The following is a 27,476-nucleotide window of genomic DNA, read 5'->3' as shown; positions in this document are numbered from 1 at the left end:
ACACAAACAGTATGGGGGTCAAATAAGGTCTACCTGCACGCTTACAGCCAGCTGGTGACCTGCAACTTATGAATTCAATGCAAATACCTTGGAAACCTCCAAGCCTTCCAAAACCATCCTAGCACTGCCTTCTGAAATCAAGTTATCTGTAACTCAGAAAAACCACCATAAGCCAACTGGTCTACCCTAGCAATACTTCCAGGACATCTGGTTCTTTCTTTCCTCTGTATTTTTGTCATATTGTTCTCACTGAGTAACACCTTTCCTCCTTTCTTAACCCAACTTTAAGATCAGTTTCAATGTCATTATTTCCCCAAAGAGACTTCTTGGACCACACTAGCTCCTGGGAATATCTCATTCACATTCTAAAGATATGCACACATTGTACCAAGTGTCAGGAGCAGGCCTAGATGTTTTACAACTGGTCAACCCATTTAAGCCTTAGAAAGTGATTCTCATTCTACAACTGAAGTTACTGAAGGTTTCTCAAGGTAAGAAGTCAACTGGGCTTGAACTCAGTCTGTGTTCTAGTCAGAAGAAATAGGAAATTCATGTTAGGGTCATTGTGTGACAGATGTTACGACTGAGAAAAGAATTTAAAATTCCTGAACCCAACTCACAAGACCTTTCACAATGTGGCCCTCTCCTCCTGTATCCTGATAATTTCCGTCACTTCGTAGGTCTCAAACTCCTAACTCTTTAATTTTCTAGAACGTAGGAAACTTGGCACATGCTGTGTTGTTTGAAATGCTCCTACCCCTTCTCACATGTCTAATCCGCATTCATGTTGACCTCAGATTAAAATTCATTTCCTTAGCATCCTTTCCATGGTCATTCTAAAGTAAACGGTGCTACAGAACCCTTTAACCACTGAAACTCTAAGTAGTTTTGTATTAATTTATTCAATACATGCCATTCTCACCATTGTGCAGTGACTTCCTTCACTTTCTTTTTTTTTTTTAAATAGTTTTTTTTTAAGAAGCTTTTTTTTTTATTTATTTATTTATTTCATTTATTTATTTATTTTTTTGACAGGCAGAGTGGACAGTGAGAGAGAGAGACAGAGAAAGGTCTTCCTTTTGCCGTTGGTTCACCCTCCAATGGCCGCCGCGGCCGGCGCGCTGCGGCCGGCGCACCACGCTGATCCGATGGCAGGAGCCAGGAGCCAGGTGCTTTTCCTGGTCTCCCATGGGGTGCAGGGCCCAAGCACCTGGGCCATCCTCCACTGCACTCCCTGGCCACAGCAGAAGGCTGGCCTGGAAGAGGGGCAACCGGGACAGAATCCGGCACCCTGACCGGGACTAGAACCCGGTGTGCCGGCGCCGCTAGGCAGAGGATTAGCCTAGTGAGCCGCGGCGCCGGCCCTTCACTTTCATTATATGCTCTGTACTACCATATAAACAGTGAGTAAATAAGTGATATTCTTTAATTCCTATGGGCCATTTTAAGACTTGTGCAGGATTAAACAAGCTTAGTCTCCAAGCTAGTAATTGAGAATTTGCATGTTGACCAAACTACGCCAGCTCCATTGCAGAAGTGCTAATCAAGCTTAAACCATTTTCTAATAACCTGCCTTTAGAATCTTTTTCTTTCCAGTTTTATTCACTATTAATATCTATTAAACCTTAAATCAAATGGGATCTGAGAATCTTAACACTGAATGTTATTTCAATAAAAATAAACCAGAATGGCATTTCAAAGTTTTCATAGACATGAATAAATTGATGACCCAGAGATCAACCACAAAGCAAAATGGGAAACTGAACTGCCCAATCCTTTAAAGACTGGCAGCATGTCTAATTCATCAGAAGAAAATAACCAGAAAAAAAAAATCCACTCTATTGTTCCACAGTGAAGAAATTACTAAGACTTCTTACAGCTTCACATGTATTTACATTTCCCCACCAAAGTCTCTGTAATAGTCCTTGTTACCCATAAAGTCCTGTTGTCAACAATATGTATTCCCCCCTACTGTGAAGAGAGGCAGTTCTTTGCAAGTTTAAAGCATCTACACAAGTAACTTGGAACTGAATTTCCAAGATCTGAGATTATAGCATTGCTAATGTATTTTATAGTCTTCCACTACAATGCAAAGTCTCTTTTATCTATCACCCTTAAAAATTTCTATTCTATGTTCATACTATTGAATGTAAAACGCTGGTTATCTTATGACACTGAATGTAAACATGCAACACAATTTATATGCCAGGATTTTTGATAAGTCTAGATTCTGAGGGAAGTTCATGTTCATTAAAAAAAAAAAAAAAAAAAAAAAAGCTTTTAACAAAGAAAACAAAGAAAAACCCCACTTGACCCTGGGAAGCGCTTCAGAGACAGTAAGCACACAAATGCAGCTCCATCTAGGAGCAAACAGTTAACAATCCCTCCTTACTCGGCTTAGGAAAATGTGCTATCTCCTTCCCAGATGCCAGCTTCAAAGAAATTTATCAAGATTCCTTCTCACAAAATTGTACCTATAACCACTTACCACCTCCCTAAGACATATGGCAGGAAAAACCCTGTTATTAATAATTTCATGTAATTTTAAAAATCCCAATTCCAGTTCTGCCCTAGATCAGATATAAAGATCAAAAAATAAAATAGCAAAAGCATTCGCCTTTGATTGAGTTTGACTTTGTAGACAATTGATAACCAATCTTAAGTACCTGCGATTAAGTACCCAACGCAGTAAATGATTCAAAAGCAAACCACTTACTGCATGAAGTTTACGACTGGCTTTCTACCTGTACTTCACGACTGGCTTTCTACCTGTACTTCTCTCCTAACTCTGCTCTACCAACCAAAATTCTTAAGATTAAATCACACTGATGAAATACACACAGGCTCAACTTCTTATCACTGTTCACTTTGATCTTCTGGGCTGCTATAAAACAGGCATGGTGGCGTGAATCCAAGAGTGTAAAGATGATCAGTTCAGATACGGAACTTTCCAATGCTGGTGATCTACAATGTACTAACTAAAAAATACAAGGACCCTTTCACAGAAATACTCATGCATGACATTTTATGCTCACAATTTTAGATTTAGACAAGCAGGTAGGGATTAAAAAGGAAAACCAAGTGATTAGCAAAGAAATCTTCAGGTCTTATGCATCTACTCACTAGACACGTTGACTCCAGCTTTCTCTGTACTCTATGTGCTTCCCCATCCCCACGCCCCTAACAACACTCAGGTCCCTTTTTCCTTTCCCCTCTTTGGCTACTGCCACTACCTTAAGACTGGCCCTCATTGGTTAGAAAATCCCAGTGGCTTCTTAACTGAAGTCTCTGCGTGTTGTTTTTATGGTAGGGATAGCTCCATAAAATAATTACAGCATTATATTTTATGGAGAGATGTATGTACACAAAGCTTTGTGAACAAGGAAAGGGATCCCAGACGCTTAGGAAGGGCAATGAACTCTGTGTTTTGATCTGAGAGACACTACAAGAGTTTGCTGCTCCCAAAAATAATTATGAGTACAAAGATAACTATTCTTCCTCTAATATTTATAGCGTTCACTCTATTTGAGAGTCATTTCAATCCCTCACTCAGTTAATCCTCAAGCTATTCCCATATTTGCGTTGAAGAAATTGAAGCAGAGAGATTAGGTACTTGCTTATGAAGCCACAGCCAAGCACTGTGAAAGGTCGAACTCCAACCAAACCAGTATGACCCCAGAGTTCACTCTCTAACTTTCATGACTCCCAGAAAGCAGGAACTCTTTTACCTACTGTTTATACCTAGTGCATGGTTCACTGGCACATAAAAGAGGATCAATCAAATACTATGGAAAATATTTGAAATGTGGGCAAGGTGCTTAGATCTAACGGGAACAGTGGGCCAACACTCCCCCAAGCAAACTTGAGAACACCAGGGCATGGTGAGGACATGGAACACTCTCACCAATTCCATTCCAGTTTCCTGACTCTGACCATGGGGGTATTTGTCAAATGCAAACCTGACCATGTCACTCCCTTCATCTCAACGCTGAGTACTGTTTTTGAAACGTGAAAGCAACATCCCTCCCTAATGGCTGGAGTATGAGAGCAGCCACACCTTTAGCGGTGGGGAACACAAGAGCCATGGTCAAAGTTTCTCATTGTCTGACTGCCTCACCCTCACTCTCCTTTAGCATTTATTCTGTAATACATCTTTGTTTACTGCAATATGAAAATAATGTTTAACTACTTCTAACTGCATCTCAAGAAACAAAACTTTATGGAGGGTCGGATGCTGTGTCAGAGAAGGAAAACCCGTTGCCTGTGACATAGACATCTGCCGGTTCAAGTCCCGGCTGCTCCAATTCTGATCCTGCTCCCTGGTAGCATACCTGGGAAAGCAGCTGGGAATGGCCCGAGTGCTTGGGCCCCTGCACCCACACAGGAGACCTGGAAGAAGCTCCTGGCTTAGGTCTGGCCCAGCTCTGGTTGTTGCAGCCATTTAGGGAGTAAACCAGCAGATGGAAGATTGCTCTCTCTCTCTTTCTTGCTCGCTCTTGCTCTCGCTCGCTCTCGCTCTCTCCTCCCTCCCTCTCTAACTCTGCCTTTCAAATAAATAAGCTTATAAAAAAAAAAAAAAAACTATATGAGGCCAGTCTTGTGGTGCAGCGGGTTAAGCAGCTGCCCACAATATCAGCACCCCACATTGCGGGTAATTAGACACTCAATATCAGCTCTGTATCAGATCTAGGTCCCTATTAATGCACCTGGAGAAGCAGCTTAAGATAGCCCAAGTACTCGGGCCCCTGGCACCAAGGCAGGAGACCTTGATGGAGTTCCTGGCACCTGGATTCCACTGTAGCCATCTGGGGAGTGAATTGCAGATGGAAGATCTCTGTTTTTCTCTCTCTCTTTGTAACTCTGAATTTCAAATAAATATATAATAATCAAAAAAAAAAAAAAAGACACCTTCATTGCCACCATGACTTCTAGTGCTACCTAGCCCATATCCGCCTTCTCTGTGGCACTCCCTGCTGCAGCTTCATATACACAGCAGGGCTAGGGAGCTAGTCCAAGCCACCCCAACCTGACCCCTGACACCAGCTCCTTCTCCCACTACTCCCCCCAGCACAAGTCTGTCACCTTTCAAGCTGCTTTCTACCTCTCGAACTTTGATACCCAGGCCCTTGTCCACTTTGGGAAGATATACCCATCCTTCCCAAGCCTACTCGGCTCTGATTTTGCTAAAGTCTGCTCAAGACTCTTCCTCTCCACAGTGTGTGGCCGCGTAGCGGTAAGTGCCCAGTTAATTAAATTGCCCGCGTTTGTTTACCCGGTGTCTCCGCTGCTACCCCGCGCTGTCCCTAGAGGTAGGCCCTAGTTTCTGTCCCCTTAACACCCGAGCGCCCAGCAGAGCCCTGCCACACAGGTGAAGTTGTTTACAGATAATTGACAACCCCGTGGGCAACCAAGTGCCTCGAGAGGAGACCTCAAGGGCGAGGACCGTGCAACTGAAGGGAAACGTTCCCCACTTCCATTTTCTTCTCTGAGCGAAGCCAGGTCCGGACCCCAGGCCCCCGACAGGTGGAACCCAGGCGCCCCAGAAGTTAGGCGGTCTCGGGGTTGGCGGGGATGGCGAGGAAGGCGACTCACCAGCTGGTGGAGGGCGGGTGTCTGCTCTCTAGCGTCTTGGTCCACGGCTTGTACCAGCTGATCTGCTCCGCAGCTTTGCCCCAGAACCGCTCCGGGTCGGCCACCGACGCTGCAAAGTGGGTCTTGTACTCGCCACCCCCGCCCGACGACAGCGCCCTGCAGCCCCGGCCCCCGAGGGCGCCCCACGCACCGGGGGCCACATAAGCCCTGCGGGCCGGGCCCGCCGCGCCCCGGGCCGGAGCGGTCCCGGGCAGGGGCCCCCCGAGGCCCCCGGCGCCGGTGACTTTGCGACACTGCAGCCAAGACGGCTTCATGGGCGCGGTCCTCACCCCGCAGGCGGCGCTGCCCGCGGTCCCGATTTGCGCTGGGTTCCGCGACGACTGGGGCGCTCGAGCCACTGACTGGGACCGGAGGGAGCTCGCAGGGGGCGGGGGCAAATTCCGAGGTGAGCCCGCAGCCCAGAAGTTTGGAAGTCACACTCCAGAGTCGCCAGGAAAATCTGACCTGGAGTCGCCGAGAGAGCAACAGGCTGGAGTGGGGGCCAGGAGTGAATGGGAGAGTCGCGGCGGCGGCGTCGTGGCGGGAGGCGAAAGGCGCCCCTCAAGAAATCCAACCCCTTCGTGCATGGACAACCTGCGGCCTTCCCGGGAAAATCGCCCTCCAACGGCGGCACGTCCGCCCGACTCCCACGCCCACCACGCCCAAGCACTGCTGGGAGGAGTCCAGAGGACCCCCACCTGCTCGCGGTTTCCAACCCATCGAGCGGTGCGCGCCTTCTCTGGTTTATTATCTGCGATGCAGACGGTATCGCCTTCGGCCTACGGCGCAAACCCGCGCTCCTGAGTGTGGCTGGCAGCAAGGCCCCTGAATTGTTCTTTGTTCACTCCTGTAGCCTAGCCCCAATCCTTGATGATTGAAAACACAAGTGGCTCCAGGGCAAGGATTACTCCAGGATTTCCTGACAGCTGAGAGGGTAGGAGGAGTGCAAGGAGGTTGGGCCAATCCAGTTGGAAGTGCCTCCAGGAGTGATTGACGGGGGCCGTTGGGGAGGGTAAAAATGGGATGAGGATTCACCTGCCCACCGGCCTCCCCCACAGGAGTTAGAGGCAGAGGGCAGACTGGAGTTGTTGGGTTTGCTCCCTGAGGTTTGCCCCTCTGGAGTTTTGGTGACTGTCTTTCCAGAAAACAAAACAAAACATGGTTATGGAAACTCTTCCATCTGGATGTTGCTTGCCCCAACTCTGAATAAACTGAAAACCCCTGGAGTGAATTGTGTGATGTGTGAGTTATATCTAATAAAGCTGTTTAAAACAAACAAAAGCACAACAAAGGTAAGAGGTGAGAGAAGATGAGATGACACAAAAGAAAAAAAAAAACGGAAGCTGGGAATATTAAAAGAAAAGAAGTGGCATAGATTCCTAGCTGGGCTTAACAGTCTTCAAGCTCTACTGTAGTTCCCACATGGCTTTAACGTTACGCCAACGCATTCTGTGTTGTTGCGACAAAATTCGCTGCTCTAAATGTAAAGCGGTGTATTCCTAAATCTGAGAAGCAGTGCAATGGCCCGGACCCTGCGGAGGGTACCATAGAGAAGCGGTAAAGAAATGACTGCAGGAAAGCGAGTAACGTGGAGATAAAGGCTACGCAGGACAGGCATAAATCTAATACAAGAAAGAAAGAGAAAATGCCTTTAAACAGCCACCTCAGCTATTCTCTTTTAACTGTGAGACAATGCACTGGACTTTCCCCTGACACCTACCATCAACTTTATTCCTTCTCAACCTCTCAAATCACATGAGTGTGATGGTGAAAGACAGTCTCATCACTCAAACCAGAGACAAAGTTACAGTTACAAAATTCCATTGATCCCACGTTATCTCCCATCCTATTGCAAAGGTGCCCACTCTAGTCACTTTTATGATTATTTGAGTGCCCACACTGCATGGGGTAAGGTTTATTGGGGTTCATGTGAAGGAAGGATCTGGATGCGCAGTCGTTGGCACATGTGATTCTGATAATAATGCTAAGAAATGGAAACCATAATCCCCATGTTTTCCAATAGAGTTGGGAAAACGTAAGTTGTTTGAGGTCGTGCAGATACCAAGCTAAACAGTCAGGATGCAAGCAGTGTTTGTGCTCAGAGCTTCACAGCCAGGATGCCTGGAGTTACAGGTGTGCCAGGAACTGTTCACCCCCCACCTCACGGTGGAGCACCTGGGGACAGTCCATGCCAGTCCTGTCACATACCCCAGCATACTGTACAAACATCATTTTGTCACAGTGCCACGACTGGAGTAAGCTGGGGAGTCCAATTCCAAAGTCTGTGATTTTCGTATCTGACTATCTCTAAATAAAAGATTACAGACATCCAATAAAATATGACTAATTCAATGCCCATATCCTTTTCTCTTCTTGAAGAAACGCCATGAAAAAGAGAATCAAAGAAGACAGTGGCAGTGATATTTAAAAAATAAAAATCCTCCAAGGACAAAGAGTACAGAAGAGAAGAAAAAGCCAAATGAGAGAATGGAAAGAAGATGGGGCTGGGAGGTCAGTTGAATTTAACTGCCTATGGAGGACAAAAATAGATTACATCCTTAGAAACTTTAACTTGGGAGCTGTGGGTGCCTCTGAGGGTCCAGACTGAAGGTGAGGGTTTAAAAACAAAGGTATGGATGAAAAGGCTGTGAAGAGGCAAAGTTACATTGCTAGACAAAACATTAAGGTCCCCACATTGCCAGCTGGGTCTGCCTCTAGACTGATTGCTACATCGTTTTGTGTTTTGTAAACAATCGTATAGAGCAGATGGTTACTGTGAGCTCCTTCTCAGGCCAAGGGGAGAGCATGAGGGAGGAAGTCACAGGCAAACACCGGCAAGGCAGGGGTCAGAGGGCTATGGTGTTCAGGCAGAGAAAGGGGTAGCAGCAGACAGACTGTATTGGAGCTAGCCAGCCAGTAGGGAGGTGTAAAATGGTTGTCGAAAGGCACCCCGGGTTCTAGTCCCAGTTGGGGCACCGGATTCTGTCCCGGTTGCTCCTCTTCCAGGCCAGCTCTCTGCTGTGGCCCGGAAGTGCGGTGGAGGATGGCCCAAGTGCTTGGGCCCTGCACCCCATGGGAGACCAGGAGAAGCACCTGGTTCCTGGCTTCGGATCAGCGCGATGCACCGGCCGCAGCGGCCATTGGAGGGTGAACCAACGGCAAAAAGGGAGACCTTTCTCTCTGTCTCTCTCACTGTCCACTCTGCCTGTCAAAAATTAAAAAAAAATAAAATAAAAAAATTTTAAAAAAGCAGGTCAGAGCCTCAAGATAAACCAGTGGCCTTAACATTAAGACACCAGAGCCTGTTGATTGATCACCAAGCACAGGAAGAGCTTAAAATGATTAGCCTTTAAGACTCGCTTTGCATCTCAGTACTGCCACTTACAAGGTGCAAAAACTTGTCTGCATCTGTTTCTTGAGGCTGCTAATCTCACTCCACAGGGTTGTTGCAAGGTACAAATGTGAGCAAATTGCTGGGCATTAGGGCAGTAGAAGATTGAGCTAATTTAGGATAGCAGCAACCCCCGTGCAAAAGCAACCAACCTAAAAAACAACCAAAATCAACTCCTCTATTTCACTATATACGTACCTAAAATTTTATGATCAGAGCATGTCAAAAGAAATTATTTGAATTTGTGATGTGTTATAAACTTTGCACTACTCAAACAATTAAAAAGTATATTTTTTTAACTTGAGGGACGGGGTAATCCCAATCTTTTCAATGTTTAAGCCTGCTAAATGAAACTCCAGCTTTTAAATATATAATATTTATTTCATAGTAAGTCAATAATGGTATAATTTATATGATAATTCAAGAGGAAGGAAAGTATCATTTTTTTTTTAATTTTTTGACAGGCAGAGTGGACAGTGAGAGAAAGAGACAGAGAAAGGTCTTCCTTTGCCGTTGGTTCACCCTCCAATGGCTGCCGCGGCCGCATGCTGCGGCCGGCGCACTGCGCTGATCCGATGGCAGGAGCCAGGTACCTATCCTGGTCTCCCATGGGGTGCAGGGCCCAAGCCCTTGGGCCATCCTCCACTGCACTCCCTGGCCACAGCAGAGAGCTGGCCTGGAAGAGGGGCAACCGGGACAGAATCCAGCGCCCTGACCGGGACTAGAACTCGTGTGCCGGCGCCGCTGGGTGAGGATTAACCTATTGAGCCGCGGCGCTGGCCCGAAAGTATCATTATATTCTTAGGATTGTATCTATGATCTACGTCGAATCTGTTTTCTTTGTATTAATATCACATTAACAAGCGAACTGATGAGAATTGTACTATAGTAATTATGCGTTTGCTGTGACCCAGAGAATCTAGCGTATTAATAAATCCTTTAAAATTAAAAAAAGAAGGCATTTTAAATACCTTAGGCAAAATTGACGCGATTATCTGAGAGACGCTTGCTGGTAAAAAGAAAAAGCAAAATGATGAAGGTGCGGAGAGAGGAGAGCACAGGGAGTAAAAGGCTGAGCATTGCTGTGGAGGGAAGGCAAGAAACTGCAGTCAGAATGCTTGATGCCCAAGGGGAAGATGCTACAATCCAGGAAAGCAGAAAGAAATGGAAATGAAAAGAGGTTAAAAAAAAAAAAAACAGATTCTATAACTTAACTTTCCCTTTTTACAATTTTTCCCAGGGTTGTACATCACTAGAAGATGCTAACTTTTTTTTGTTTGTTTTTTTACTAAAGAGAGGGAAAGAACAAGTGATTAAACAGCACACAATTTTAAAATAAAAAAATAATAACTGTGGAGGCAGGTCTTGGCATAGTGGTTAAGACACCACTTGGAAGTCTCCTGTCCCATATCAGACTGTCTGGGTTTGAGTCCTGGCTCTGCTTCAGACCCCAGAGTCTTGCTAATGTGCACCCTGGGGGAGTGGCAGCTGAAGGTTCAAGTTCTTGGCCCCCTGTCACCCACGTGGAAGACCCAGATAGAATTCTTGGGCCCAGCCAACCCTGGCTGTTGTGAGCATTTAGGGAGTGAATCTTAGGATGGAAGATCTCTATTTCTCTCTCCTACCCCACCCCCACCCCACCAACTAAAACTTTAAAAATCAATACATTTATCAGAATAACCATAGATTAATTACCCAGGTCATGCATTCTGCTGGCCATGCATACTTTCACCTCAAATTAAGAAGTGAATGTCTAATGATGTTACTAAAATTTCTGCTTATAACTCTCATACTGCTAGTTTCTCATATAATAGGAAAACTTGGTGAGTACAAGTAGATGTCTTTGCACTTTATCTCTGCAGCAGGTACATCCTGAGCTTTCAGCCTGCAGTAACATTACATATTTATTTTGATTTAGCAAAGCGTTTCTGGAAAATATGCTGATTTTCATGGCTTAAAATATCTTTAAAACTTCTGAAATGAGATGACAGGCTGTAAAGAAATTGTAACTTTTAATTTTGAAGCCTTCCTCTCTTTTCTGATATACTAATTATATTACAAAGAAAAAGGTAGATGAAAGAGTTACTTTAAAACAAATAATATTTCAAAAATATGGAAAGCTGCCCTGTAATTTTGATTCTACCAGCCAAATAAAATAAGAACTTTGATTCATCCACAAGCTTTATTTTTATTTCTGAAGAAAAACTACAACTTAAGAAACTTAGTTTCTATCTGAGAAAAAAAAACTTTAAGGGAATGACCTAAGAAAAAATACTTCTTTTTTAAGATTTTATTTATTTATTTGAGAGGTAGTTATAGACAGTGAGAGGGAGAAACAGAGAGAAAGATCTTCCATCCGTTGGTTCATTCCCCAAATGGCCACAATGGCCAGAGCTATGCCAATCTGAAGCCAGGAGCTTCTTCTGGATCTCTCATATGGGTTCAGGGGCCCAAGGACTTGGGCCATCCTCCACTGCTTTCCCAGGCCACAACAGAGAGCTGTATTGGAAGAAGAGCAGCTGGGACTAGAACCGGCGCCCATATGGGATGCTGGCGCCGCAGGCAGAGGATTAACCCATAATACCATGGTGCTGCCCCCAGAAAATATATTTCTAATGTTTTTTTGTTCAAGTTCTTGATCAGTTTGTGCTTTATTTTCCCTCTGCCTAGAAGCTTGCCAAGGAGGAAAAAAAGTCTCCTCAATGTAGTTGTCAATGATCAATAAAAATTACTAATATTTTAATCAAATCACCAAAATGTTTGAGTGTCATTTGATTCTACTATGGAGACAATTCCTAAGGAATTGCCCTCTTCCTGTTTCACATTCGTAAATTAAAACCACTGCATGGTACTCAAATATCTGTAATAGTACTTTATAAGAAATAATCTCATTGTCATGGTAACAAATGATAACAAGGAAAAGAAATACCATTTCTCATAACATTTTTAAACATAGCTGATTGCCAAGCATTAATTTGGGTCGCTAAATTTTATGCATCTTTGTATGGTGGAGATAGGGTATGTGAATATGAAATTAAACTAGAAAATAAAACTTAAAGACAGTTTACCAAAATAGCCCATGCTCTTACATAACAAAGAAGTGTGCAGTAGTTTGGGGAACTGTAAAAACAGCACAAAGATTTCAGCTAAAGTATTGCTATTTACTGAAGGGAACAGAAAGAGAAAGAAATTATTTCATTTAGATAAGTCATGGAATCAGTTTTGAATGTACTTATCAGAAAAGCAGCATGGGAAAGAAAACTATAAAATATGAATGTGTTGGGTATCAGAATGATTTTAATGCAACCTGCCCAATATTTAGTTGCGCAGCTTCTCTCTGGTCCTATTCCCATACCTCCAAATCTACTACAACACTAAACCCTGGGTGACTATAGAGTGGTGTGATTTTAAAAAAAGAACAGCAAGCTATCTGGACCCCTTTGTCCAACTATTATTCTGATAACACATTTAATTGACTCCTGTGGTGTGGGGAGCAATCCGGACTAGACTAAGTTACTCGAATTAAGACTTATTCTATGCATCTGCTCTCCTACAATATGGCGCTGGGAGAGGAGAAAACAGCTTCTACCCAGCTGCCTCCAGTTCAACTAATAAATTGTAGGACTTGCTCCTGATTGGAGGGGAGCAGCGTACTCGGCGTGTGGGCAGCCGAGTTGGGATTGGCGGAGGAGGACTATAAAGGAGGAGAGAGACGGCATGCACCGGGAACATCTATGGGGAACATCTAAGGGAACCCGTGCAGCCCCCGAGAAAGCCGGCCGGCGGTGTGCCGCTCCCCTGCGGAAGTGGGGAATGTGGCCAGGGGGAACTGCCCTTCCACGGAGGTGGAAGGGATAGTAGCCAACCCGGGAAGAACCAGCAGCAAACCCGGGGAGGGCCGAGCAGACGAAAGAACAGCGCAGGGTCCTGTGTCGTTCCTCCACGAAGAGGGGGAGCGACATAATGGTGCTGTGACTCGGATATGAAGCCTAGGCAGGGTCTTGTGTCGTTCCCCCACGAAGACGGGGAGCGACATAATGGTGCCGTGACTCGGATAGGAAACCTAGCTCGGAATAGGAAACTTAGGACGGATAGGAAACTTAGGAGGGAAGAAACAGGAAGAACTGGGAAATTACTGGAGAGAGAGACTAGCAAACAGCCTAGGGAAAAGCCGGACGAAAAGGGTGCCGGAAGAAGCTATTGAAAGCCTAGGCATAGACTCAGATACGGACTACGGGGGGAAGCTGGGAGAAATCTCTAAGGTCGAAAGTGAAAGTGAACGCTAGAACAAACAGACTCGGACGCGGACTGTGGGGAGAGGCCAGGAGAAATGAGGGAGGAGTATTGTTGGAGGAAAGCTTGGGGAAACATACCGGGTAGAGAAAAATGTTAGGGAAATTGAAGCCGCGGGGGGCAGGCCAAGGCGGACACGAAAGCCACTTTGGGATTCTCAAGTTAGCCCGGGAATAGGGGGCGAAAAGTTGAAACCAGAAGCTGAAACGTGAGCCAGGTTGGGATCCGTCTGATTAGCCCGGGGAGCAAAGGACGGGAAGCCAAACCGTGGGGCGGAGACGTACGCTGGGTTGAATTCGCCAGGCTAGCCCGGGGAACTTAGATTGAATGCTAGTGGCGGACACGTAAGCTATGCTGTGTTACTCGCGGAAGCCGCCGCGTGCAGAGAGAGCACGGGGTGTGAATAGATAGGGAACGGGGCTGGCGTAGGCCGTGGTTCAGACGCGAAAGGGTTAAGCGTGGAGACCGCGGAGCGCGCGAAGCCGAGAATGCCCGGAGATAGAGAAATAGAGAAATAAAAAGGCCTCCCTACAACACTGCAATGTGAGAGCTTGGATTCGGTCTGCCTAATCAAGTGAAGCGATGAGCACCTGCGGGCAGCTAGCAGCTTATGCGCCGCAGGTCACCGAAGACAGGCACGAATTAACATCAGTAAGGCTTCCCCACAATACAACAATATTAAGCTTGGATTCGGTCTGCCTGATTTAAGGCGGTAAGCGCCAGCAAGCAGCTCGACCAGAGTATGAGCTGCAGGTCACCGAAGATAGGCACAAACCAACACTAATAAGTCTCCCCCACAATACGGCAATGAGAAGGCTTGGATTCGGTTTGCCTGATAGGTTTTGTAAACACCTGCAGGCAGTTCTAGCAGAGCAGAGTATGCGCTGCAGGGCACCGAACACAGGCACGCATCAGCGCCTAAAAACCTCCTCACAACATGGCGAAGAGAGGACCCGGATTCGGTTTGCCTGATAGGACTTGTAAGAGCCTGTGGCAACTCTAGCAAGTAGAGCAGAGTGTGTGCCGCGGGACACCGAAGACAGGCGCGTATCAACGCTAAAAAATAAAAAGAAAGGGGGATCTGTGGGGAGCAATCCGGACTAGACTAAGTTACTCGAATTAAGACTTATTCTATGCATCTGCTCTCCTACAATATGGCGCTGGGAGAGGAGAAAACAGCTTCTACCCAGCTGCCTCCAGTTCAACTAATAAATTGTAGGACTTGCTCCTGATTGGAGGGGAGCAGCGTACTCAGCGTGTGGGCAGCCGAGTTGGGATTGGCGGAGGAGGACTATAAAGGAGGAGAGAGACGGCATGCACCGGGAACATCTATGGGGAACATCTAAGGGAACCCGTGCAGCCCCCGAGAAAGCCGGCCGGCGGTGTGCCGCTCCCCTGCGGAAGTGGGGAATGTGGCCAGGGGGAACTGCCCTTCCACGGAGGTGGAAGGGATAGTAGCCAACCCGGGAAGAACCAGCAGCAAACCCGGGGAGGGCCGAGCAGACGAAAGAACAGCGCAGGGTCCTGTGTCGTTCCTCCACGAAGAGGGGGAGCGACATAATGGTGCCGTGACTCGGATATGAAGCCTAGGCAGGGTCTTGTGTCGTTCCCCCACGAAGACGGGGAGCGACACTGTGGCACCTTCTTAGTTTGCCTATTGATACAACATCCTATGTATTCTTAGAGTTGAGTAACTAAGTGTTGACAGCTGACTTATGATGTCTTGTTTTATTTTGCTTTGTTTTTCATCTCTCATCTTGGCTTTATTCAGCTAATGGGATAGGAAAAGGAAAGACTTGGGAGACCACTTGAGGATGTTAAAAGTTTTGACTAATTTTATAGGATGTCTGTTTTAATAAGAATGTTTTTATCCCATATGTGCACCAGTTCAAGTCCCCACTGCTCCACTTCTGATCCAGGTCCCTATGAATGAGCCTAGGAAAGCAGCAAAAATGGTCCAAGTCCCTGGGTCCCTACACCCACAAAGAAGACCCAGAAGAAGCTCCTGGCACCTGATTTTGGACAAACCAGCTCTGGCAGCAGTGACCATTTGGAGAGTGAAACAGCAAATGGAAGATTTCTCTTTATCTCTCTCCTCCTCTCTCTATAACTCTGACTTTTTTTTTTTTTTTTTTTGCCAGAGTGTCTTGGCTTTCCATGCCTGAAATACTTTCATGGGCTCTTCAGCTAGATCCGAATGCCTTAAGGGCTGATTCTGAGGCCAGAGTGCTGTTTAGGACATCTGCCATTCTATGAGTCTACTGTGTATCCCGCTTCCCATGTTGGATCGTTCTCTCCCTTTTTGATTCTATCAGTTAGTATTAGCAGACACTAGTCTTGTTTGTGTGATCCCTTTGACTCTTACACTTATCAGTGTGATCAATTATGAACTGAAATTGATCACTTGGACTAGTGAGATGGCATTTGTACATGCAACCTTGATGGGATTGTATTGGAATCCCCTGGCATGTTTCTAATTCCACCATTTGGGGCAAGTCCGATTGAGCAAGTGGAGCAGTGGGGACTTGAACTGGTGCACATATAGGATTCCAGTGCCATAGGGGTGGCTTTACCCATTACACCACAATGCTGGCTCATGAATTTGTCTCTTGAAACTGCCTTTGCTGTATTACATATATTGTAGTATGTTATGCTTCCATTTTAATTTGTTTCAAGAAATTGTTAAGCTTCCTTGTTTCCTGCTTTATTCAATGGTATTCAGGAATTTCTTAATTTTCATGTATTTTTGCAGTTTCTGAGGTTTCTGTTGTTCTAGTTTTGTTACAATGTGGTCAGTAAAGATACTTGACATAGTTCTATTCTTTTAAGCTTATCGAGAGTTATTTGTGAACAACCATCTGAACTATCCTGGAGAAAGTACCATGTGCTGTTGAGAAGAATATGTGTTCTGTAGCTGTTGAATGGGAAGTTCTGTATATGGCTATTAGGTCCAGGTGATTTAAGATGCAATTTTACTCTCTTGTTTCTTTGTTGATTTTCCATCTGGATGATCTGTCCATTTCTGAAAGTGGGGTGTTAAAGTTCCTTACTATTATTGTATTACAGTCTCTCTCTCTCTCTCCCTTTAGGCCTATTAATATTTGCTTTTTACATTTGAGTGCTCTGCTGTTGTGCATATGTATATATATTTAATATATATTTACAATTGTTATTTCCTCTTGCTGGGTTGAACCCTTTACCATTATTATTAATGACTTTCGTTATTTCCTTTTATTGCCTTTGATTTAAAATCTACTTTTTCTGATACAAAAAAATAAGAATGTTTTTAAATTTCATAAGGACTTTCAGAGTATACTCAGAATTTCCAGTAAAATTTTTTGTAACAAAGAATTCCAGTTGGCATCTCTTTGTTATTTGCTGCACTTGCATATCTTAAAAAATTCAATCATGTGTGTTCCTTGGCAGGAATATAAAGTTTATTCCTTTATAGCTATATGCTAATAAATTTGTGTACATATAGTTTATCTATCCATAGCATTATACAACTTACTCCCACCAAAACTGGTTATGAGCCTCTTATCAACTAACTATTATAAACCAATTCTCCTATTTTGAAGAGCAGATAGGAGAAGTTTTTGTTTAGACACTTTCTCCTTATTATTATTATTTTGTAACCTCAGACTTCCAAGTATTATTATAGGGCTCTGCCAGAAAATTCCAGTTACTGAAATCTGTCCCTGGTGTCTCTGTTACAACACCAGGAGGCAGTAGTACAAAGGTGTGAGTTTACTATAGACAAGTGCTATAGTTACACCTTCAAACTAACTCTGTGTATGTGTGTCTGTGTGTGGGGGTGTGTGTGTACACAAGGACTAATTTCTGCAGTCTTCTTTTTGACATCTCTAAAACCTACTCCTTTGTCACTTCTTCAGTGAATATACAGGATGACCTGCTAACTCAAGGCCTCGCCTGCAGGCTTCCTTACCTCCTATCACTCGTTTAATCAGCAGGTATTCACTGCGTGTCTCTCACCATGCTCAGCAGGATTCCAAGAACACAAAGAACACCTTTTAAAGAGACTAAGAATCTATCACTGTTGCCAGGTAGATCACAATATTCAGGAGAAAAATAAGACAACAAATGCCATACCTTTTGTTAGGCCTTTTGGAGGTGAATGAACAAGCAACAATGAAAGAATATGGAAAAATCCATGTTGAAGGTGAAAATAATTACTTCAAAGCATAGTCATTTGTATTATTCTCCTCAAAATCTGTCAATTACTCCCCATTGCCTACAGTTAAAAGTACAATATCTCTTTTGCTCACCTAGGGTGCATTTGGAAATGAGAAGTGTATTCTTGCTGTTTAATAAAGTACCCCATAATGTAGCAGCTTAAAACAGAAAACAGTTATTATATCATATTAGCTTCTGTAGGTCAGATGGCATAGCTGGGTCACTCTGGTTCTAATGAGGTGGCAATCAGGATTTTGGCCACAGCTACAGTCATCCGAGTGAGCAGGAGAATATGACACCATGCTCACTCATGGGATATTGGCAGGAGGCATCAGTTCCATAGAACTGTTCAGAGGAAGCTGGCTTTTTCCAGAGTGCGATGAGTCGTGAGAGAAGTGTGTATACGTTTACCTTGGAAAGAGAAAAAGACAAGGGAAGAAAGGAAAAGAGGAGGAGAGGGGAGGGGAGGCAGGGGGAGAGAATAAAAGAATTCTTTATAATCCAGTCTCAGAAGGGACTATGATGACATCAAGTCTGGAAAATGTACATTATGAAAAATATGCATTTCAACTTTTAACAATTTTTATTTATTTATTTTTTGACAGGCAGAGTGAACAGTGAGAGAGAGAGAGAGAGAGAGAGAGAGAGAGAGGTCTTCCTGTTCCATTGGTTCACCCCCCAATGGCCACTGCGGCCGGCGCGCTGCAGCCGGTGCACCGCGCTGATCCGAAGGCAGGAGCCAGGTGCGTCTCCTGGTCTCCCATGGGATGCAGGGCCCAAGCACTTGGGCTATCCTCCACTGCACTCCCGGGCCACAACAGAGAGCTGGCCTGGAAGAGGAGTGACGGGGACAGAATCCGACGCCCCGACCAGGACTAGAACCTGGAGTGCTGGCTCCGCAGGCGGAGGATTAGCCTATTGAGCAGCGGTGCTGGCCTTAAAAATTCTTTAAATATTTTTTTTTTGAGAGTAAGAATGACAAAAAAGTTTATGGAAAGCTGTTTATTATGAAAACCTATGCATAGATTTCAAAAAGAATTACATCAATTGAAACTTGTGTTTTAGTTCCATTTTCCGCCAGCTCTTTGAAGCACTCTCATGTTTATCACTTCTGCCTTGTCCCTTGGCTACACAGCCCACGCCTGATACAATGTGGAGGAGACTATGCAAGGGGATGAAAAGCAAGAGTCTGGAAGACTGGGGGCCATTCTGAGGTTAGTGAGTAAAAGTAAGGACATTTTCTATTTATTACAATGACTTTATTGACACAGGTATAGGAAGGATGGTGAATATTAAAATTTTTGTACAGAAATGAATTGTAGCCTTTTACCAAAATGCCAACTCCGCTACCAAACAGTTCTTCACCATACCCACCTCTACGTTCTGAAAACACTGCCTTTTCCCACATGCGTATGTTTGTGTTCAGTCATATCTGGTTTCCTCCAAGTCCCTGTAAAATCCCATTCTGATCACGAATCTCCCTTCTGGCTGCAGTGCCTTGCTCACTCTGGCAACATTTCGAGCTCCCCCTTCAGAACTTAGTTCAAATATCTTGTTTTCCTGGATGCATTCCCTGATCTCATTAAGCAGAATGCGCACTTGCTTTTCTCTGCTCTATTCACATCTTTGTTACAGCATTTTCACAGCGATCTAGTTACTCCTTTAGCAATTCGTAGAAGACTTTGGGCCCCTGCAGAACCATGTTTTCAATCTCAGTTTAATCTCAGTGTTCCCATATTTTATACTGTCCCAGTAAATTACAAACACCTCTTAATGCAAGTTAGTTAAGTGAGTAATTATTAGTGTGTTGTTTGTGTATGCGTACATGTGTGTACAAGAATAGTGCAAATTATGAGGCCCGCGCTGTGGCGTAGTGGGTAAAGTTGCTGCCTGCACTCAGCATCCCAAATGTGCCCCAGTTCAAGTCCCAGCTGCTCCACTTCTGATCCAGCTCCTTACTAACGCTCCTGGGAAAGTCCTTGGGCCCCTGCACCCATGTGGGAACCTGGATGAAGCTCCTGGCTCCTGGTTTCAGCTTGGCCCAGCCCTGGCTGTTGTGGCCATTTGGAGAGTAAATCAGCAAATGAAAGCTATCTCTCTCTCTCTCTCTCTCTCTCTGCTTCTGCCTCTCCCTCTCCCTCTCTGCAACTTTGACTTTCAAATAAAACAAATATTTTTTTAAAATGAATGTCACAAATTTAAAAAAAGGGAAATTAGTCTGGTATCTTTCAACCCCGACTGTGTTTAAATTTCTTACCTATTATGGTCAAAATTCACCTTGTCTGTAGTTAAATACATTTCCGCCCCTCTGAAAGTCATATTGAAATATAATCCCCATTGTGAGATATTAAGAAGTGGAAGCAGATGGGACTGTTAAGAGGTAATTGGGGGCAGGGGCGGCACTGTGGCTCAGCAGGTCAAAGCCCTGGCCCATGGCACTAGCATCCCAATTGGGTACCGGTTTGAGTCCTGGCTGCTCCGCTTCCTATCCAGCTCCCTGTCAATGCACCTGGTAGAACAGTGGAGGATGTCCCAAGTCCTTGGGCCTCTCTCCACCAACATGGGAGACTTGGAAGAAGCTCCTGGCTCCTGGCTGTTGTGTCATTTAGGGAGTGAACTAGAGATGGATGATCTCTTTCTCTGCCTCTACCTCTCTTTGTCACACATGGTGTTCTGTTGCACAGTGGGGTGAACAAACATAATATTAATGCATTATATATTACAAAAAAGCTAAAAGGAAGGATTTTGAATGTTTTCACCATAGTAAAACGCTAAGTATATTAGGATATAGATATGCTTACATTGCTTCAAGCATTACATAGTATATACATATATCAAAATATCACATGGTAATCCACAAATATGTAAAGGTTTTATATGTCAATTAAGAAAAAAAAAGGCTATCAGCAGGTGTGGCCCCAAGCTTGCATCAGAATAATGTGCCCAAACAAACCTCTTACAATTTATCCAATCTGCGGTATTGTGTTATTAGCAACAGAAAATGATTAGGTCACCTTCACAATGCATAATAAGTTTTCTTAAATAAAAGTTCTATGCCTTTGCCTAAAGGACAACTGAAAGTTTGTTTCATGGGTCACACCTACGTAATTTAGGGGGTGCCTCATATTTGATATACTTATCTCTCAGAAAATACCTATGTTAAGAGTTCAAGTTTCTATGCAAATCAAGAAAAACTAATCTTGCCTCAATTCATTTAATAATGTTTAATAACTGTTAGAGATAATAAAATGCTCAATGTGTTGTTATATCTAAGAATATTTTATAAACTGGATCTGCAATAATAGGATCAAACATTAGCATCTTAGAAGTTAATATTAGCACCAAATGGACTAAGTTATGGGGAACAGCAATCTCAAGGCTATGAAAAATGAAGACTACTTTTACAACAGAGTTCATGTGATATACAGAGGAATCATCCTGAAGAATATCTTTTTTTTTTTTCTTTTGACAGGCAGAGTTAGACAGTGAGAGAGAGAGAGACAGAGAGAAAGGTCTTCCTTTTTCCGTTGGTTCACCCCCCCAACCAACATCACATTGGCTTGCTGTGCCGATCCGAAGCCAGGAGTCAGGTGCCTCCTCCTGGTCTCCCAAGCAGGTGCAGGGCCTAAGGACCTGGGCCATCCGCCACTGCACTCCCGGGCCACAGCAGAGAGCTGGACTGGAAGAGGAGCAACCGGGACAGAATCTGGCGCCCCAACCAGGACTAGAATCTGGGGTGCCGGCGCCGCAGGTGGAGGGTTAGCCTATTGAGCTGTGGCGCCGGCTAGGAATATCTTATTTAACTGAATAAACTATATTATTTAGTAACCACGTATTGCTTGCGAGATTTGCTCCTGGTATTAGATTCCTGAGTTGTCTGCTTTGGTGAATTCCTGTCTAGGGAAGGTTCAACTGGTCAGTCATGGTTGTGACCTGATTAGTTTAACCTAAAGCTTCCAACTGCTAAGTGTATTCCCAGGTCTTCACCTGCTCCGAGAGACTTCAGCCCAGAGATATTCTGCTTTGAGGCATGCTCAAATTCAATGTGTATTCACTGATTTAAAGAGCCTTTTTAACAGATACATCAAGCATACACAGGTAGCAAAGTAAAAAAGACAGACTTTTTTTTTGCCAAATATCATGAGATTTATATTCTGTGAGCATAGATATAAAGTTTAAAGATGAGAACACCATAACACCACAAATGGATTCGATTTTAGACATGGCAATGGACTATAACAGAAAGAAAACAAAGTAAGTGGCAAATGGATGATTTTCTTAAGAAGGTGATATTTACACGGAGACCTAAATTATAGACAGGAATCAGCCATGTGAATACGGAGTGGGAGAATTTTAGGTGCAGGAACAAAAACAGCAACAAGTGAAAGATCCCTGGTCAGAATGGACTTGATGAATAAGTATAATTGGGCACACTGGAAGGCGGAGAGGCAGTTTGAGAGGTAAGAGTGGCTGGATCATGAAGGACCTTACATATTACAGAAAGAAGTATAGATTTTACACTACATGCTGTTGAGAGCAAGTAGATAGATTTCAGGAACAGGAGTGATAGTATCTTATTTCTGTTTATAAAGTTTTATGATTTGGATACTTCTTGTGCTGGTCTTCCATCTGCTGGTTCAATACCCAGTTGGCCACAACAGATAGAGCTGAGCTAATCCGCAGCCAGAAGCCAGGAGACTCCTCTGGCTCTCCCACGTGGGTACAGAGGCCCAAGGACTTGGGCCATCTTCCACTGCTTTCCCAGGCCATTGCAGAGAGCTGGATCGGAAGTGGAGCAGCAGGGACTCGAACTGGCACCCATATGGGATGCCGGCACCACAAGCGGCGGCTTTACCCTCTGTGCCACAGTGCCGGCCACATGCTTAATTCTTCAACAATTCTTAGTATGTTAATTCCTCTTTGAATCCCATATTGGAGAGTTATAAGGGAACTACCACCACCACCAAAACTAACATCTCAAACCCCATTTTACATTTTTTAAAAAGCTCAAGGATAATTGAGTGGGTTTTGTCTAATAAAAACAAAAGCAGGTTTAACATGCCGAAATGATGCCCAATATTCCTCACTGGCTCAATGTCTCATTGATTATTATTTTGCACACTAGAGTGTACTCAATGACTGCTCTAGGCCCTGAGCATCCAGCTTGCCTACGAAAGATAGCAATCCTACACAAAAGGTCAGTAACTTTATTCATACCCCTTTCTTCTTCCACCTCCACCCCAAAATATGTCTTATTTGATATAATTAAGAAATGTGTTTTTTTCCATTTAAGTTCTCTGTAATATTCAAACATTAAACACAAACAAAAAAGCTACATTATATAGATGACCAAAAAAAAAAAAAAAAAAACAAAAACAAAACAGAAAGAATCACAGCTCAGTGCCTCCTTTATGTTTTGTCTACTTCAGCTTAGACGATTTAGGAACTGAATTAAGCCTTTCCTTTGGTCAGTGGGCAATACTATTTTGAGTGACACATAGATCACAATCAATAATTGAATTAAAATTCTAGCTTATAAATACAAAATCTATATAAACATAAAAAACTTACTCTTTGGAGGACCATATGAGACATAATATAAAAATGGATTAACTTTACCCCTACATATTTATTATCTACCATGTGTGCAATGACCATTGATTTTAGTAGTGCTGCAAAAAGCAGCACCCTAAGATTCCATAGAAGGAAAATAAATTTGATGTTGTAAATGCATTTGGGGTGATTAAAAAAGCACCTTCCCAATTAAGCTGTAATTGGGATACATAATGAAATTCTTCAATTTTTATGAAAGTAAAAATAATTATGTAAAGACTTGCAGTAACAACAAAATTAACTCAAGCCTAGGGATTTGGTTATGTTGTATATAACTTATTAGCTATCACATTTTATTCATAATTTTTGTAACTCTCAAATCTTTTTTCCATAAAACTATTATAAAGTAACATTTATGTGACTTGCTGTAAAATATATTTTAATTTCTTCAAAATAAAATTCTGCAAATGTTTAACTGAACTGTTACGATTTTACTTTTGCTAATTAGATCAATAATTCATGCAAGATTTGGAACTAAGAAACTCCAGTTTTATACACAATACTCTTCTTTCGCCTCCCCAAAATACATTTAATCATTTTGATTTAGACAGACAATGATAGGGGGCCGGCATTGTGTGGCATAGTGGGTAAAGCCGCCGCCTGCAGTTCCAGCATCCCATATGGGTGCTGGTTTGAGTCCCAGCTGTTTCACTTCCGATCCAGCTCTCTACTATGGCCTGGGAAAGCAGTAGAAGATGGCACAAGTCCTTGGGCCCAAGTGGGAGACCTGGAAGAAGCTCCTGGCTCCTGGCTTTGGATCAGTTCAGCTTCAGCCATCTAGGGAGTGAACCAGTAGATAGAAGTCTCTCTCTCTCTCTCTCTCTCTCTCTCTCTGCCTCTGCCTCTCTGTAGCTCTGCCTTTCAAATAAACAAATAAGTCTTAAAAAAAAGAAAAAAGAAATCTAATGATCAGAAAGCTTGCAAAGGGGGTAACCCACTCCACATTTCTTTGAAGATGCAACATTTATTTTATTTTTTTTTATTTTTTTTTTTATTTTTTTTGACAGGCAGAGTGGACAGTGAGAGAGAGAGAGAGAGAGAGAGAGAGAAAGGTCTTCCATTGCCGTTGGTTCACCCTCCAATGGCCGCCGCGGCCAGCGCGCTGCGGCCGGCGCACCGCGCTGATCCGATGGCAGGAGCCAGGAGCCAGGTGCTTTTCCTGGTCTCCCATGGGGTGCAGGGCCCAAGCACCTGGGCCATCCTCCACTGCACTCCCTGGCCACAGCAGAGGGCTGGCCTGGAAGAGGGGCAACCGGGACAGAATCCGGCGCCCTGACCGGGACTAGAACCCGGTGTGCCGGCGCCGCTAGGCGGAGGATTAGCCTAGTGAGCCGCGGCACCGGCCCGCAACATTGATTTTAAAAAAAGTCACATTAGAATCCATTGTTATGCAATCAAAAAATATTTACTAAGAGCCAAAAAGCATGACAATTAAAATGTAAACTTTTTGGTAACTTCCAGCTTTTAAATAAATATGACCCAAGACTTGTTTAACAAACTTAAGGTGTATATTACGAAAATACAATTGGTCAAAACACAAATGTGAACACTGATAGGAAACATGTGAAGCTAATACTATCTAATACTATCCATGGTGAGAGAAACAGAGAAAGGAAACTTTAAAATGTTTTAAGACTGTATAAATTTCTCCAGTCATTATAGCCTCTGATGTGGGCAGAACACATTGTAAATCCCAGTTCATCAAAGACACAAGGGTATAAAAGGAAAGATCGGGAAGAAATTATTATGACATAAAGGTCAAGAACGCCTACTTTTCAGTCAGAAAGTTTTTGATTTCAGCCCTCACTTTGTCCCCCAGAAGGTTTGAGATTTGGTCAAGTTTTTCATTCCTAGATTCCTATGGGAAACAAAAATAATAATAGTAATACTGCCAAGTGAGACAATGCATGTCAAGTGTTTGGTACAGTGCTTAGTTCATAGTCGGTATTAAATAGACAGTGATTTCAATTCATCACTGAAGCTATTTTTATTAGGCACCAGCTATGTTCCAGACATTCTGCAGCCTAATGGAAACATAATAGGACCAAGATTACTGTCATAGAACTTAACATTAATTAATTATAAGTAAGTGCTGTCAGAGTATGGGAACTATGATTATTCTTAGAAAATGAAGGGAAGTAAACTGGAGAACGATGCTCAGAGGAGACAAATGTTAAGACAGGAGCAGACAGAAGTCAAGCAGGAAACCATAAGGCAGAAAAATGTTTGAAACAGAGGAAACAGCACGTTAAATGGTTTCAATCTTTTTTAGAGCATATGCTTTTCTCATCTGCATCTGTAGTTATTCTTATGTGCTGTGACCTCTGTTGGAACCATTCCTCTGACTCTTTATTCTCTGTCTCAGCCCACCTCACCCAAACATAGCGAGAAGTAATGGTCCAGTGAAAAGTATTCAGTGGGGCGGTGCTGCATAGTGGATCAGTCCTTTGTCTACGCACTGGCATCCTATATTGGCACCAGTTCGAGTTCCCCTGCTCCAATTCTGATACAGCTCCCTGCTAATGTTCCTGGAAAGCAGTAGAAGATGGCTCGTGGGTCCCTGAACCCATGCAGAAGACCCAGATAAAGATTCTGGCTCCTGGCTTCAATCTGGCCCAGCCCTCTCATTGTGGCCATTTGGAGACTGAACTAGCAGATGGAAGGCTTCTCTTTTTGCCTCTACCTCTCCCTTTCTGTAACTCCGCCTTTTAAATAAACAAAAAAAATCTTTTTTTTGTAAAAATTGAAGTTGTTAAGACTTAGAAGGTTGAATTAATGTTTAACAAGCCAATAGAGGAATATGGAATGTATCTTCAGGGGCCACAGGAAGTCACTGAAGGTTTCAAATGCACGTGCATATTTGTGTGTGTGTGTGTGTGTGTGTGAGAGAGAGAGAGAGAGAGAGAGAGAGAGAGAGACTGACTCTTGTCCCTGGAGGTTGATATTTCCATGCTGAGAAAAGCAGACCCACAGATGAAATGGCTCACAATCTGCGGGTACCAGCCTTGACTGAAGTTTCACATAGCCCCATGGTCAGTGCGTAACCAGTATCTGCTGTGGCGCTCGACTGTTTCATGTGCGCAGAGTGTAGTTGAAGGTCTAAGTCTACAGAACCTGCAAACTGCAAGATAGAGTAAAAGCAGTAGTGACAATGGAAGCATGACTGTATTAGAGAAAACTCACAGAGGTTTGGATGGCAAATTTTGGCCCAAGAAATGGACTACATTTGTCACAAGTAGAAGAGAAATTAGGAAAATAATTTCAGTTGTTTTTTGCACCCCAAATAAACTCCAGATTCCTCAACTGAACTACAAAGCTCTTCATGACCTAGCCTTTCTTTAGTTCCCCTGCCTCATCTCGTATAGCATCCACTAGTTGTTCCTTGCACTTTGTTTCTTTATTGCCTTATACTTGGTTATCACCTCCTCCTGTTACACACATTGCTTCATTTTTTCTAGATCATTATTTTCTTATTTGTTTTGATAATTCCTACTCAGCTTTCAGATCTCTTCCTGTGCATTGCCTCTTCCACTGCCATTGCACATACCACACTTTGCTCTAATAAACTGTAATTCTCGCCGGCGCCGCGGCTCACTTGGCTAATCCTCCGCCTGCGGTGCCAGCACCCCGGGTTCTAGTCCCGGTCGGGGCTCTGGTTCTGTCCCAGTTGCTCCTCTTCCAGTCCAGCTCTCTGCTGTGGCCCGGGAGTGCAGTGGAGGATGGCTCAAGTGCTTAGGCCCTGCACCCGCATGGGAGACCAGGGGGAGGCACTTGGCTCCTGACTTCGGATTGGCACAGCGCGCCAGCCTAAGCGGCCACTTGGGGGATAAACCAATGGAAAAGGAAGACCTTTCTCTCTGTCTCTCTCTCACTGTCTAACTCTGCCTGTAAAAAAAAAAAAAAACCTGTAATTCTCTGAGTATAAAGATCTGACTTACCTTCATATCCATGATGTCTAATGATATCTAATATCATCATGCTACATAGGATGCATTTAATAAATTTTGGTGGTGACTCTATCTGATTTGCCAATTGACCCACTAAGTGAAGGAGATAGTGAATGAATAAGATAAAATAAAACAAATCTCAACAGAATGCACAAAAGAAGGAAGAACAGGATTCTGTTGGTGTTTTATTCATAATGTTTGTAAAGAATCTATCATTCGGCCGGCGCCGTGGCTCAATAGGCTAATCCTCCACCTTGCGGCGCCGGCACACCGGGTTCTAGTCCCGGTCAGGGTGCCGGATTCTGTCCCGGTTGCCCCTCTTCCAGGCCAGCTCTCTGCTATGGCCAGGGAGTGCAGTGGAGGATGGCCCAGGTGCTTGGGCCCTGCACCCCATGGGAGACCAGGAA

General features: G+C 43.9%; 1 protein-coding gene across 6 annotated transcripts in view; it reads right to left on the bottom strand.

Annotated features, from left to right (window-relative positions):
• The window catches only part of ACSS3 (acyl-CoA synthetase short chain family member 3), a 371,082-nt gene that overhangs the window by 198,400 nt on the left and 145,206 nt on the right, over positions 1-27,476 (bottom strand). Inside the window, exon 1 of one of the 6 annotated variants that reach the window (XM_002711267.6) lies at positions 5,593-7,125. The exons of the other annotated variants lie outside the window; for them this stretch is intronic. Within the exon in view, the coding sequence (XP_002711313.3) occupies positions 5,593-5,906 (314 nt within the window). The 5' untranslated portion in view covers positions 5,907-7,125. Of the gene's footprint in view, positions 1-5,592; positions 7,126-27,476 lie in introns of those variants that run through there. 6 annotated transcript variants of the gene reach the window in all.

This window comes from Oryctolagus cuniculus, chromosome 11, assembly GCF_051225735.1.
Source record: "Oryctolagus cuniculus isolate XC-2025 breed Fujian yellow rabbit chromosome 11, ASM5122573v1, whole genome shotgun sequence".
Taxonomy (NCBI): domain Eukaryota; kingdom Metazoa; phylum Chordata; class Mammalia; order Lagomorpha; family Leporidae; genus Oryctolagus; species Oryctolagus cuniculus.
Note: the sequence above shows the minus strand (reverse complement) of the source record. Positions and strands in the feature narration are given on the sequence as shown.